The sequence below is a fragment of the Sphaerodactylus townsendi genome, linkage group LG01 (assembly GCF_021028975.2).
Source record: "Sphaerodactylus townsendi isolate TG3544 linkage group LG01, MPM_Stown_v2.3, whole genome shotgun sequence".
NCBI lineage: Eukaryota > Metazoa > Chordata > Lepidosauria > Squamata > Sphaerodactylidae > Sphaerodactylus > Sphaerodactylus townsendi.
Window position 1 is genome coordinate 120,686,419 of NC_059425.1, and position 13,305 is coordinate 120,699,723.

At 44.2% G+C, this 13,305-nt stretch overlaps 1 protein-coding gene across 1 annotated transcript in view; it reads left to right on the forward strand.

Annotated features, from left to right (window-relative positions):
* Positions 1 to 213: 213 nt before the first annotated feature.
* LAMA4 (laminin subunit alpha 4) overlaps positions 214 to 13,305 on the forward strand; it is a 125,632-nt gene continuing 112,540 nt past the window's right edge. The window contains exon 1 of the mRNA XM_048492533.1: positions 214 to 654. Within this exon, the coding sequence (XP_048348490.1) occupies positions 454 to 654 (201 nt within the window). The 5' untranslated portion in view covers positions 214 to 453. The remainder of the gene's footprint in view (positions 655 to 13,305) is intronic.

A 13,305-nucleotide genomic window follows, 5' to 3' on the forward strand; every position in this document is an offset into this window, starting at 1 on the left:
AGTGGAAAGGTGAAAAGGGAGTGGTGATAAGGAAGCCTTGAAGGAAGCCAGAGCTCTGAATTAAATACACAGGCACACTGTATCCTGACAGAGTGAAGATAAGGTGGCTGTGCAGCTCATGGTACTTTTCCTGGAATACAATCTGCATTTTGACACTCTCTGGTTAAGCACTGCCCATCTGTATGTTATTCAGCTGGAGCCTCTAGGGAGAAAGAGGAGCTACAGGCTCAGAAAGAGAGCAAGAGAGGGAGGGAGCGGGAGAGAGAGTGCAAAGGCACTCCTTTAATAAGGATCTGCTTTAAAACTGCCTTAGAAGTGCCACATCTGGAAACTGGAAAGCTGAAAGTTACAATAACTGAGGCGCCACTAAAGTAGTGGGGGGCTGATTAAAGCAGAAGCAAAAAAACAAGTACTAAGAAGCTGCAAGATCACTGTTGGATGTAAGGGGAGGAGATGGCTTTGATCTTGCCCTGGCCCCTGGTTTTTCCTATATTCTTCTTCCTGGAATATTTTTCCTTAAGCTCTGCCTCAACAGAGGGCAACATTTTTCATTTTGACATTGAAGGTAGCTCAGCGGTCGGTAGCCAAGAAGACACACTTATCAGAGGGCAGCAAGAGACTGTAGCTATTGGAAGTTGGTTGCCTTCTGCAAAGGTACAGTAACTCTTCTGTCTGTTGACCTTTCTCCTTTGTGTATGCTTCTTCTCCCCCACTCTGTTTTTTTAATGTCTCCATATGGTTAAAGTTAATGTAATCTTCTGAATGTTCTGAAGTGTGAATGTGGAATTTTGAGGATTTTAAGGCATTTCAAGTAAGACTAGAAAATACGTTTCAGTTCTTTCCAAAACATACATATCTCTCTGCTTCCTTTGAATAGGCAGCAGTGTTACAAAATCATGTTAGCTTGCTTGGATTTCTTGCAAGAACAACAAAAGAGGCCCATCCACAGAGCACAATTTCAACTGGGTTCATTTATCAGTTCATTCTTTCAAAACTCTCTATCATTCTTTAACAAAGATTTTCATGCCTTTATATTTCTAATGAGATTTTGAAAGAGGGTCTTGTGTTTTCAATTTGGGCTTGCTGTCTTTTTCCAGGAGTACAAAGTTTTTGGTGGGTTTCTGCACTTTTTACTGTGATTATGCATTCAGTTAGGAACTCATCCATATTAGCGTGAGCTTGTGGCCCAGGATCCTATCATTTAGCTATACCTGCCAGAGGCCATCTCATTTACAAGTCACTCTCTCCTATATAATATTATAATATGCTATGAGTTTACACATTTAAAGGAAATTTGTGGGTATATGACAAGATATTTCTGGATTATCTTCTCAGATCACAAATGTATAAACCTTCCCACATCTTTATATCATCTAGCAATTGTTTGGAAGCACAAACACACTGACAAGCACAGCAGGATTCCCATTTTACTTCTGTGGAAAGTGGTGTACCTTGTACATGCAAGGGGAAGTTAAGTGCAGTTAAGTATCAGTATGAATTATAAACCTCAGATATCCAGGAGCTTTATGTGTATAGTCCAGTTCATTCAGGGCCTTATATAAGGTTGGCAGCTTTGGGTTGAATATTTATGTGAAGAACTTGGGGGAGGAGCCTAAGGATGGGTATGGTTGCTAATTTCCAGGTGGTAGCTGGAGATCTCCCACTATTACAACTGATCTCCAGGAGACAGGGATCAGTTCATCTGGAGAAAATGGACTTTTTGGTATTAGACTCAATTGATATCCCTCCCCTCCCCAAATTCTGTCCTCCTCAGGCTCCACCCCCAAAATTTTCAGGTATTCCCCAACCTGTAGTGGAGAATCCTAAAGATGGGGTTTGGGAAGGGGGAGACTTCTGTGCGGTATAATGCCATAGATTAAATTTTCCAAAGTGGCCATTTTCTACAGATGAACTGATCTCTGTCACCTGGAGATCAGTTGTAATAGCAAGAGTTCTCCAGCCACTACTTGGAGGCTGTGACCCTAGTTCTGTATCAGGCTCTATTTTTAACCAGACAAAGTGGGTGTCATTTATTGGAGTATCTCCATGGCTTGCGAACACAATGTGCTGGTTTCAGCGAGACCTTCATGTGTGTAAGTGAGCAGAATCTAGGCCTAGATTTCCTGCATTAAATCTGCATGAAATTACAAGGTGCAGCGTAATGATGGTAACCCTAAAGAAATTTCTGCTTTCTGAGGGAACACTTGAAGGGAAACCCAGAATATATTTCCAGTTTTTGCAAAAAATAATAACATTACATATAGTCATACCGAAAACCAGGGAATTACTTCAGGCTTTCTGTTGAGAACTGTCTTCTTAACAACTTGATTAGTTTAGATTGAACTGAACTATACTTTTTTTTAAAAAAAATGATAATTTAGAGAGAAAATAACTCTAAGGGGAAAGAAAAGTAGCATCTCCTGAATATGTGATGCAGAGTAGGAGGCAAACAGAGACAATGAAGGTCATGGGAAAGAAAGAAAATTTGACCTTGGCAATAAAACTGGAAAATGAGAATGTTTTCAGCACAGCAAACTCCCATTAATGCTAATACATTTGACAATAAATATACATCAATCTTAAAATTGTTTCTGACCACAAAACCACCTTGGTTTGAAGCTGAATGTTTCCAGCTCAGAACATTTCCTGCTCTTAGAAGGATTTGCCTGTCAGCAATGCAGCAACCATCAGGAAAAAGATTTTTTTTTTAATGCTATCAGCAATGGCATGATGTCACTTCCAGGAAAATGTGGACATTATGTCATGCTTCCCTAGGAATCATCTGAGACTCTACAGTAAAACCTAGAGTTTTTGATGATTTGTATATAAGATTGATGTCACTTCTGGTGAACACCAAAAGAACATTCTGAATTTAAAAACCATAGGGTTTCTGATCATTCCTAAAGATGTCACCTAGAGATGTGTGATGTCACATGGGTTTTCCTGGAGTTATGTCATGCAATCACTGACATCTACCCTCTATATCCCTCAATTGGCCATGCTGGCAGGGGCTGATGGGAATTGTAGTCCATAACATCTGGAGTATGTTCGCCACCACTGCTCTAGCTGATCTCCCACACTGGTTTCTAGGTCGGGCCTGGCAACCCCAGCTTAGATATTGTACAAATATTTTACCACTCTGTCATATTCATGTGGTTAGGCTAGCCTGATCTTGTCAGATCTCAGAAGCTGGGTCAGCCCTTGTTAGTATTTGGATGGGAGACCAGCAAGGAAGTCTGGTTGTGGCACAGAAGTAAGCAATGGCAAACCATCTCTGAACATCCATTGACTTAGACACCCTACAGGGTCATAATAAGTCATATGTGACTTGATAGCGTTTTCTACCATCAGTAGGAGAGCAGCCTCAAGGTAGAAATTGTGTTTTCATAAATGTGATGGACTCAGATATGGAAAATAGGTTTATAACTGTTGCTTGTTGACACAAATATCTGATTTAAGAGATTAATCTGTTCTGTTCCTTGGGTGCTTTCAGGGAATCTAGATCAAATGGGCAGTTTTTACAATGGTCGAATCCCCACTTGAAATTTGCACGCAGATCCAAACCTGTTCATTGTGAGACTGTGTCCTCTTCATCAGAGTTTCTCCCTTCCCACTGCAGCAAGCACACAGCAGACACATCTGTTTGCAGAACTCTTAGCAATCCCCACTACCAGGCGAGCTCGCTTTGCCGGTCTCCCCTGATTGGCTGGCGTGCCTTGATGGGGCGGGACCTTTTCCCACTGCAGAAATGTACATTGTAGGGGCGTGATAAAAAAACCAGCATGTAAAAGTTTCACGTTTAACTGTTTAACTGTGCAAACAGTTAAGCATTACATGTATAAACCATTAACGATTCAAAATTACACGTTTGACTGTTTAACGTTTGCGTCCCCTTCTGCTGGCCGATCGCAAAAGCGGAAATGAAAGCAAGGAAAGGCTGTGCGCGCATTGCAGCACTGATTGGTTGCCCGAATTCCGCATCACACTCCAGGGCGGGAAACGAGTCACAGTTTCAATCCTCATCCCTCCCCTCGGATCAGCTCTAAACCGTGTTAATGGGGGTTTATGCCACTTGCAACCAGGTCCTGCCAGAACGCGAATTAACGAGGAGAACGAGTGCCAGAAACGGAATCTGCCACGCAAGCAATGGGGAGCTCATCCCTCAAACCTGGTTAGTTTGTGTTCTGAAACCTGGCTAAGACAGTAGTGGGGATTCGACCAATGATCACCTTAATGAACCATCTCATTTACACAAATCTATGCTGTAGTGTAATGTTATTCTACTCAGGGTGATCCCAAAAAAACCCACCACGCAATCAGAAGGAACCTAGGCTAACCTAAAATTACAGCCCCAATTCATCCAAAACTGAAAGAGGTATTATATTTGATAAGGAACTTCAAGTATTCTTTTAAGTATTTCAACTTGAACCACATTTGCACTGTTCTAGTGGCACAGATTCAGAAATATTTTCATCATGATAGGCTATCTAAAATCTAAATCAAACTTGCATTGATACAGAGCCAAAGCAACCTTGTACTGCAGACAAGTCCTTAATTTCACAGAAACACAGAAACACAATGAGCAATTCCACCTGAAAACTTAGGTCCCATTGGTTTTAAAAGGAAATACTTAAGCAAATGTTTAATTCTCCTGTTGAAATCTATGAGAATTCAAATGGCTGGGGTGAGGTCATAGCCTGTTATTTCAAATTAATGATTAAACCTTTTCTCTGTGTGGCTTAGAAAAGGTTCTTCCCATCTGATGCCACAAAAATATATACTCATTCACTAATGAAGTTTGTCCTGTTAAAGTATTTGTAAGCTAAGGGCATGCCTGTTGAGTAGTTGGCCATATTCCCAGTTGGGTACTTCAAAGATCCTAAATAAAATGCAAGTCTTTCTTTCTATCAAGCAGCAAATATGATGGCAGAACCCACCACTTTCGCTGCTAAGCAGCAATGAAATAATAAGAGGGATCAGTGTGTGAAGCATAATGTTGCAGCCACCCAAACACCTTCCATTGTGACCAATCTCATGCCTGTCATCTGCTGCACAATGGCGGGAAGTACATGTGTATTTCTGCATGGGCCACAGCCTTCTGGCCACAGAAAGCAAACACTGCTATTTTCTGAACTATTTGGCAAAGAAGGAAAGGGGACCCACGCACAGGGAGGGAATGGCTGGTCCCTAAAGAGTGGAGCACATTTTTTGGTGTCGCTTCCCCAGTTGGCCAGACCCATTTCCTCTTTACAGGGACATGGTTAAGTTATTCAATATTTTAAAAATACATTTCCCTGTGTATGAAGTTTATAAAGTGGCCATTTGATGGCATTTATTTTATATACAGAAATCAGTGAACTTTCCTATAATATCCTCATTGATTTATTTCATAGTCCAAATATTGACTTGGGCCTCTTACTCTTCCAAGCAGACACAGAGTATTAGTCATGCTCAGCAACAGGATTTATAGAGAGTGGTTTCATGAGAACCGCACAATCAGTTCACAGAATGTTCCGAGGTAGGCTGCCACCAGGACAGCGAAACATTATATAGTGAGGGAATGCATACTGGAAACATAAACAAGCAGTTGTGGTGTTTAATCAATGCCTGCAGTTTTCCTGGCAAATCCTTTGGACATAAGCAACATGTTGGAAACATAACTTGTATGAAATTCTTAAAGCAATGTGTTATTTTTTTTAGCTATGACATGTCATTCTATTTTTTAAAAGTATGAGTCTGTTCAAGATAAGAAAAAACACCTTAGAGGAGACAGAGGGTTGCCAACCTCCAGGTGGGTCCTGGGGGGTCTCCCAGATTACAAGTGATCTCTACTTGCAGAGATCAGTTTCCTTGGAGAAAAACGGCTGCTTTAGAGGGTGGACTCTATGGCCTTACATACTACTGAGGTCTCTCCCTTCCCCTAACCCTGCCCTCCTGAGACTGTCCCCCCCGCATATCTCCAGACATTTCCCAACCCAGACCTGACAACCCTCGAAGAGACAGGTGGAGAAGCATATTTATTTACATTAATTGATGTTTTATGTTTGCTTATTTTCCAATAGTAATGGTTCCTCACATTTTTAAAAGAAACAGGGTTGTTCAAATGATGTGGGCCTGAGCTTGCACAAGAGAAAGCAAGGACACGCTCCCTACATGCTCACACCACAGCCCTTCTATTGTGGCTGCTGTTGTCTTCATTGACCACCTCCAATTTCACTCCAATTGACCACCTCTCAATTTCACATACACGCTACAGGGGTCAGTGCTATCAGTCACAGACCAGGAAAGGGATTTGGGCGTCTTAATTGATAGTTCCATGGGAATGTCAACTCAATGTATGGCAGCTGTGAAAAAGGCAAACTCTATGCTGGGGATAACTCAGGAAAGGAATTGATAATAAAACTGCAAAGATTGTCATGTTCTTATATAAAGTTACTGCAGCGACCACACCTGGAGTAATCGTGTTCTGCCCTACCACCACATCTCAAAAAAAGGATATTGAAGAGATAGAAAAAGTGCAGAGAAGGGCAACGAGGATGATTATTGAGGGACTGGAGCACCTTCCCATGAGGAAAGCATGTAGCGCTTGGGACTCTTTAGTTTGGAGAGTGAGACGCCTGAGGGGGGACATGGGATTGGAAGTCTACAAAATTATGCATGGGGTAGAAAATGTTGACAGAGAGAAATTTTTCTCTCTTTCTCACAATACTAGAACCAGGGGGCATTCATTGAAAATGCTGGGGGGAAGAATTAGAACTAATAAAAGGAAACACTTCTTCACGCAATGTGTGATTGGTGTTTGGAATATGCTGCCACAGGAGGTGGTGATGGCCACTAACCTGGATAGCTTTAAAAGGGGCTTGGACAGATTTATGGAGGAGAAGTCAATTTATGGCTACCAATCTTGATCCTCTTTGATCTGAGATTGCAAATGCCTTAACAGTCCAGGTGCTCGGGAGCAACAGCCGCAGAAGGCCATTGCTTTCACATCCTACATGTGAACTCCCAAAGGCACCTGGTGGGCCACTGCGAGTAGCAGAGAGCTGGACTAGATGGACTCTGGTCTGATCCAGCTGGCTTGTTCTTATGTTCTTATGTTCTTATGTTCTCCAGAGATGCATGCAATAAAATGCAGACCTGGAAAACTGGGGTGAAACATGAAGATAGGACAAACAGAACCGTATGTCATGGTAACTTTTGGAATACGTGTTACTTTTAATGGAATCCCAAATACTAAGGGAAAAATAGACTTTATTTCAGTAGACTTTTCTCACATTTGCTGGGATAATGGAAAATACATGAGTAGAAGCATTTATCAGGGAGAATCAGCACACTGGAGAGAGAGTTCCTTAACTACTCCAGTAATTACAATTTTCACTTCTAGCTTTGTAAAATAACTGGGAAAATACTTTTAAAACAACCAGAGAACATTTACCAAAATAAGTGATGGAAGAGTTAAATGTCCTAGACATCCTGCTGATTCTCCCGAGCAACTGCTTCTTTCCCTAAATAAACATGACCTGAGGAAAATTATAGTGGGAATCCCATGATTTTCTCATAATTATCCTAGTGACTCATGGTTCTAGGTTTAGATTCTAGGGAGTTACAGAATGGAGGAATTGGCTCTGGAATGTTATACGGTCACAGCCAGAGTTGTTTGGTGTCTTAATGGCTGTATTTAAAACCCAGTAAAGTATTTCACATTGAATTTGTTGATGTTATTTTTCTCCTTCTGGGAAATTGCTTTGTGTGGAGATGAAGTTACACTGCAGATGTTTGCTAATGTAACTTATAATACTTGTCAAAGTTTTGATGAAAATCATCTACTAATTCATAAGCCTTAAATCAGTTAAACTCAAAAAGCAAATGATATTAGGTAGCAAAACTATGTGACATCAAGATGGCATCTATTAGAATCTGAAAAATGTGTTTGTTATGGCCTTAACAGGGGAAGGGGATTTGGGATAGGATTCTCCACCAGCTGCTAAAAAGTGTAACAGCACACATATAGTTTTTAAAAGTAGCAAGGGGGAATGAACTCACATTGGCAGATCAGGAGAGGGGCCAAGAGGAGATCTTTTAGACTTTATGATACGGGGAAGGAATTCTGGCAATGAATATTCCACAGAGAAGCAAGAGTCCAAATTGAATTTAAATGTTTTATATAAATTTGTTTAAAAATACACACACTCAGTAAGACACAAAGGCACATACATTCAAGTTTCCTAGGATATAAACAGGTTTGAAAGGATGATAGAAATGGAGGGGGATTGGATGATAGAAATGGAGGGGGATTTTCAGGGTAATACGTTACCTAAATTCAGCTGAAGAAGATCTTGTAGAAGGCAAGGATTTCAAATGACCAGCATCTGAATCCAGGCGAAGGACGATATCGTGTCTCAACCCAACCAGTCCAAGAGAGGCACAGGCCAGAATTGAGCACATGTGTTAGGTGAACTGAACTTTTATACCCCTTGCCCAGGAAGGGCTGGGAATAAGTGAGTTTTAAAGTTTTATTTTCCTAAATCCTCTGGAATTTCCTACGCTGGACCTTTGGGGTGCTGAGGTCATTAGTCATCTCATCTACTCTGCTAAACCTCAAGTGTGGACAATGGGGGCCATATGCTCTTAATGTCTTTATGCATAGTATCTCTTACAGTCTCTGCCTTCAGTGCATTCAGATTTGAAATGAGGCTGATTGATTCAGGATGGGATAAGTGGTTTTAGGAGAGCTCACTGGCCAAAGGGAAGGAAATGCAGAGAAGTAACTTATTTGTTGCTGACCTGGGTTCCCTGTGAAGAGATAGGGAAATGACAGTATCTGATAGCAAGTTGGCTTTAACAGTTTCTATAGCAAGGTGTGGTAATCAAGCATTCTAGTGACTCAAATGAGGCCTCCAAGTTATGCTGGAGTAACTCATTATCTTAGCTTTTGTTAAAGTAGTTTTGACCTTTTGACATGCTGCTACCTACACCCATAGGAGTGCTTTTGGCAACTGGCTTTTGCCAATATGATTTTAAAGCAGAAATATATATAAATAATATTCTGGGGGTCCTTTGGGTCGTTACATGTTCCCAGGCAGAAGTATGTGAGAGCCTGCAAAGTATTTGCCATCCAGTTTAGAACTCTTAATGCACTCTGGTATGGCTCTGCAATGAAGCAAGGTGAGGACTAAATGCTACCTCAGTACAAATACTGGTCATATTTTTTACTCCGCCATTGCCCCCCCCCCCCCAGCCATCTGCTTCTGACTTGGTGCCAGTTCCCACACTGTTTAGGACTTCTTTCTATCTCATAGCATGATCTCAGCCAAAAGAGGATGATTATTTTATTATAGTAAATACACAGCATGTAAAATTTATCATAGACATGATGATCAATCAAAGATACCTTATTTATTTGTTTGTTTATCAATTCGACTTCTAACCTGCTCTACCCTGCCACAGCAGTCTCAGAGCAGCTAACTGCAATCTTCAGGATCAATAAGAGCTGGTACAGCTCTTTCAATGGCAGGCCTTCCTGGGTTGGGCCTGCCTCCCTGTTTACCCTCCCCACAGGCGTCAGTGCCACTTACAACAGCATGGTGAGCTAACATGCCAGCGTGGGCCCATACCAATTTCTAAAGCCACTCCACTCCTACCCCACCTGGGAAATCACTAGTAATATGACTGATCTTAGCCAATCAAGAACACGAGACTGTACTAGATAGAACTGTGCCCATGGGATGGTGGTTCCATAGACTTCTCGTCCAGTTTTTCCCAAAGAATTCAGTTTTCAGAAAGGAGGGTTTTCTCATCCTGATCTTCCTCTTCCTCCATACCCTGCTAGCTCATCTGGTAGGGTTCCCAGCTCCATGTTGGGAAATATCTATGGATTTGGGGAGGAGGAGCCTGAGGAAGATGGGCAGTGTGGAATTAAAATAATTTAACAACTGGTTCCTGTGGTGGGATTCAAATAATTTAACAACTGGTTGTTTACAAGCACAATTTTTACAACTGGTTCTGCCAAAGTGGTGCAAACCTGCTGAATCTCACCACTGAAGATGGGGTTTGGGGAGGCAAGGAACCTCAGTGGGGGATAATGTCATAGTGTCCATCTTCCAAAGTGGCCATTTTCTCCAGGAGAATTTGTCTCTGTTGCCTTTTAATACTAGATCTCCAGCCACCACCTGGAGGTTTGCAACTCTATCTTCTGGCCTCATCTAAGGTTCTTCTCTTGGTGCTTGGGTCCCAGGAGCTGATAGGGACTACTGCCTTAGCTTCAGATAACCCTCATGGGACATACAAATCACGTCCCTCTTCCTTGTTCATCTGGGTCTTGGCCTACCTCCCCCATCACCTTGGACACCAAACCTATGTGATCCCCAGGCAAGTGTTTCTGCTTCTAATAGCCAAACTAATGGTCTTTTTAATATATCAAAGGCTTTCACGGCCAGAATCACTGGGGTGTTGTGTGGTTTCCAGACTGTATGGCTGTGTTCTAGTAGCATTTTCTAGTAGTATATATACTCCACTTGCTTTACTTCCATCAGATCCTCTGAAGATGCCAGCCACAGATGCAGGCGAAATGTCAGGATAAAATGCTACTAGAACACAGCCATACAGCCTGGAAACCACACAACACCCTAATGGTCTTTTCACCCAGCTGATGGGCAAGCTTTCCCACTCACTTAGCTTTGCCACCTTTCTCCCAGTGTGTCAAGCAAGCTATGGCTGGCTCCTAATCTGAGAGTGTGGCTGTCTCAAGTGAGCAAGTAGCTCCTAACAACCACTGCTGCCTCAGGGATGCCAACATCAGGGTCAGTGGATCCCCAACAAAGGCCCAGGTAGGATATTTTCTAAACAGACAAGCACTTTCTTTTCTCTGTGAAAGTCTAGCTGAAGGTAAATTCATTTTAATGCTTACAAAATATATATTATACACCAAGGATTCAGGAGAAGGAAGAAAATGTAACACAGGAACTAGACACATACAGAGCTGAATATTGTTGGTGGCAAAGAGGAACTTGGAAGCCCTGAATGGTAGATAAGACAAGAATGCTATGAAGACCCAAATTCCACATATTACTTTGAAATCAGCCAAGTCACAGAGCTTCTGTACTTATACTACTATTTATTCTTATACTACTATTGATTGCAAATGTCTGACTTTTTAAATGCAGTTCTGTTATTTCACATTAAAACGTTTTGATATTTAAGGAATGGGATGTTTAATTAAATACAAACTGCCCAATTGTCATTTTGTATGTAGTGTAACCTCTGAAATATCCTCTAAGTACACATTTATTAGTACATCTTAAGAGATAAAATACAAGTATGTACATAATCTTTTTTGCATAAAATCTTTTAATCTTATTTTTTTTGTATAAAAATCAATAAGAGGTAAATGAATGAATTTTATTGCTGCAGATGGTGAGACTTACTTTGCTCAATAATCACAATTCACAACGCATAGTATTGAAAGGAATGGGTCATGTTCCGTTTATTAAATATCTTAAAAAACATAACAGCATAACTATATACAAGAGAGCTGGGCGGCAAACGGGTCGCACATCACATCCCAATAACATGGGACTACCATGTGGAAGGGAAGTCTGAGATAACACTCCTGTTTGTTTCCACCTTTCCTCTCACCATGCTGAGGGAGATCGGCACCGGCTAAGGTTCTTGCTAGTCGCCCCATTGTGCCCGTCCTCCTCCCGTGCTTGCTGGGGTGTCGGGCAATCGGCTGAGCCAACGGCCGCCCATGGGCCCGCCACCCAACCTCTACTCCCTAGGGGTGTCGGGTAGCAGCCCTCGCCTGCCGGCCTGCCAGCCTGCTGGGTTCACCACCCCCCCGCCCCTTAACAGGGGCACAAGCCTGGGGAGCCCCAGCCGGAAGGCTCGCTCTCTCCCCAGATGTGCGGCTAATCGCTGCAAACCTCGCCACGAAGCTGCTCTCCCCTGTGCTCACCGCCTAAGCTCCCTCAAGCCTGAGCCTGTCTCTACCAACCAGCGGAGGGAGAGTGCGCTGAACCGACCGGAGCTATAAGTCCATGCCCCGCTGGGACAGGCGTGGACGCCATCCCGCTGGAAAAGGTCTTCTGTGATCTCAGAGTGGTTTCGCCACCGCGCCCCCGAGGGAGAGCACCTCACACCTGGCGGCCGCCTTCATTGACTTTTCTGCAGGTCTGTCCATCGTCAGGTCCACCGGCCTCCGCTTCCAGTGGACCCGCTGCAGCAACTCGGACCAGACCAGCAGCCGCGCCAGGCCGATGCCTGGCAAAGCTCCTGAGCGCAGGTGGCCACCGCACAACGTAGACAAAAGCCCGACTTGGCAGGGAGATCCTCCTCCCCTTGCGGGTGGATAAACTTAGGTGCAGGTCCGGGTGTGGCCAGCTGGAAAATGTACTCGATGAGCTTGGGTTCCAGCTCATGCCAAAGCATGTGCCCCTGCCCCATCCAGGAAATTCTTACGCGCGCTCAGCGAAGTCCGGAGATGCCAGGCCTCAGTCAGAAGTTCCAGCGTAGTCCCCGGCTCTGTTGACGTGGCCGCTCCCACAACCCACAATTCCTGTCGCATAGACAGCTCCGCGGCGTCCCTGGAGGCACACCGTGAAGGGAATCAACAAGTCAGATGTGGGCTAATGTGGTCGCTCAAAGCCCCTCGCACTTCCACCTGCCCATGTCCCTCCCCTGGGTCAGTTCTCCTGAGCTGCGGACGTGGCGGCCCCCGCCCTGGAAGGGAATGCAGGCTGAACTCTGTGGCTGGCAGCCCAGCCTGGGCCAGGCACGCTCGGAACACTGCCAGCATCTGGAACCTGGTGAGGGGGGAACCACCTCATGCACTAGGGAGCATGCCGCCCACCCGCTGGCCTAAGCGCCGGAGCCAGGCAATGAGGGATGTGAGGGGGCAGGTGGCGTCGCCCGGCAAGACTGGCATGGTGACTTCCAGGCGCTCGGCCTCCCCAAATGGTCAGTCTGGGAATGGGTCAGGCCACTTTATGCACCATGTCCCCGGACAGGACGTAGGTGCTCCCTCTGGAGCGCGGGCGCTTGGACGGTAGGTCCCTGGTTGGGCAACTAGCTCCCCAGGCCTGAAGGCCCCGTGGTGGGTCAGGTGGAAAGCGGCTGAGAAAAGCAAGCGCTCATAACGGTGACGCCGCGACACCCGCCGCAGCTCCCCCCCGGGTGACCGCCCTTAACACCTCCCTGGTGACTGGGCGCCTAAGGTCCCTCTGTCTGGGCTCCACTCATGCCATCCCGCCACCAGCCGGCGAACCACTTAACGACTTGGTGACATCAGGGAAGCCCGAGATCCTGCAA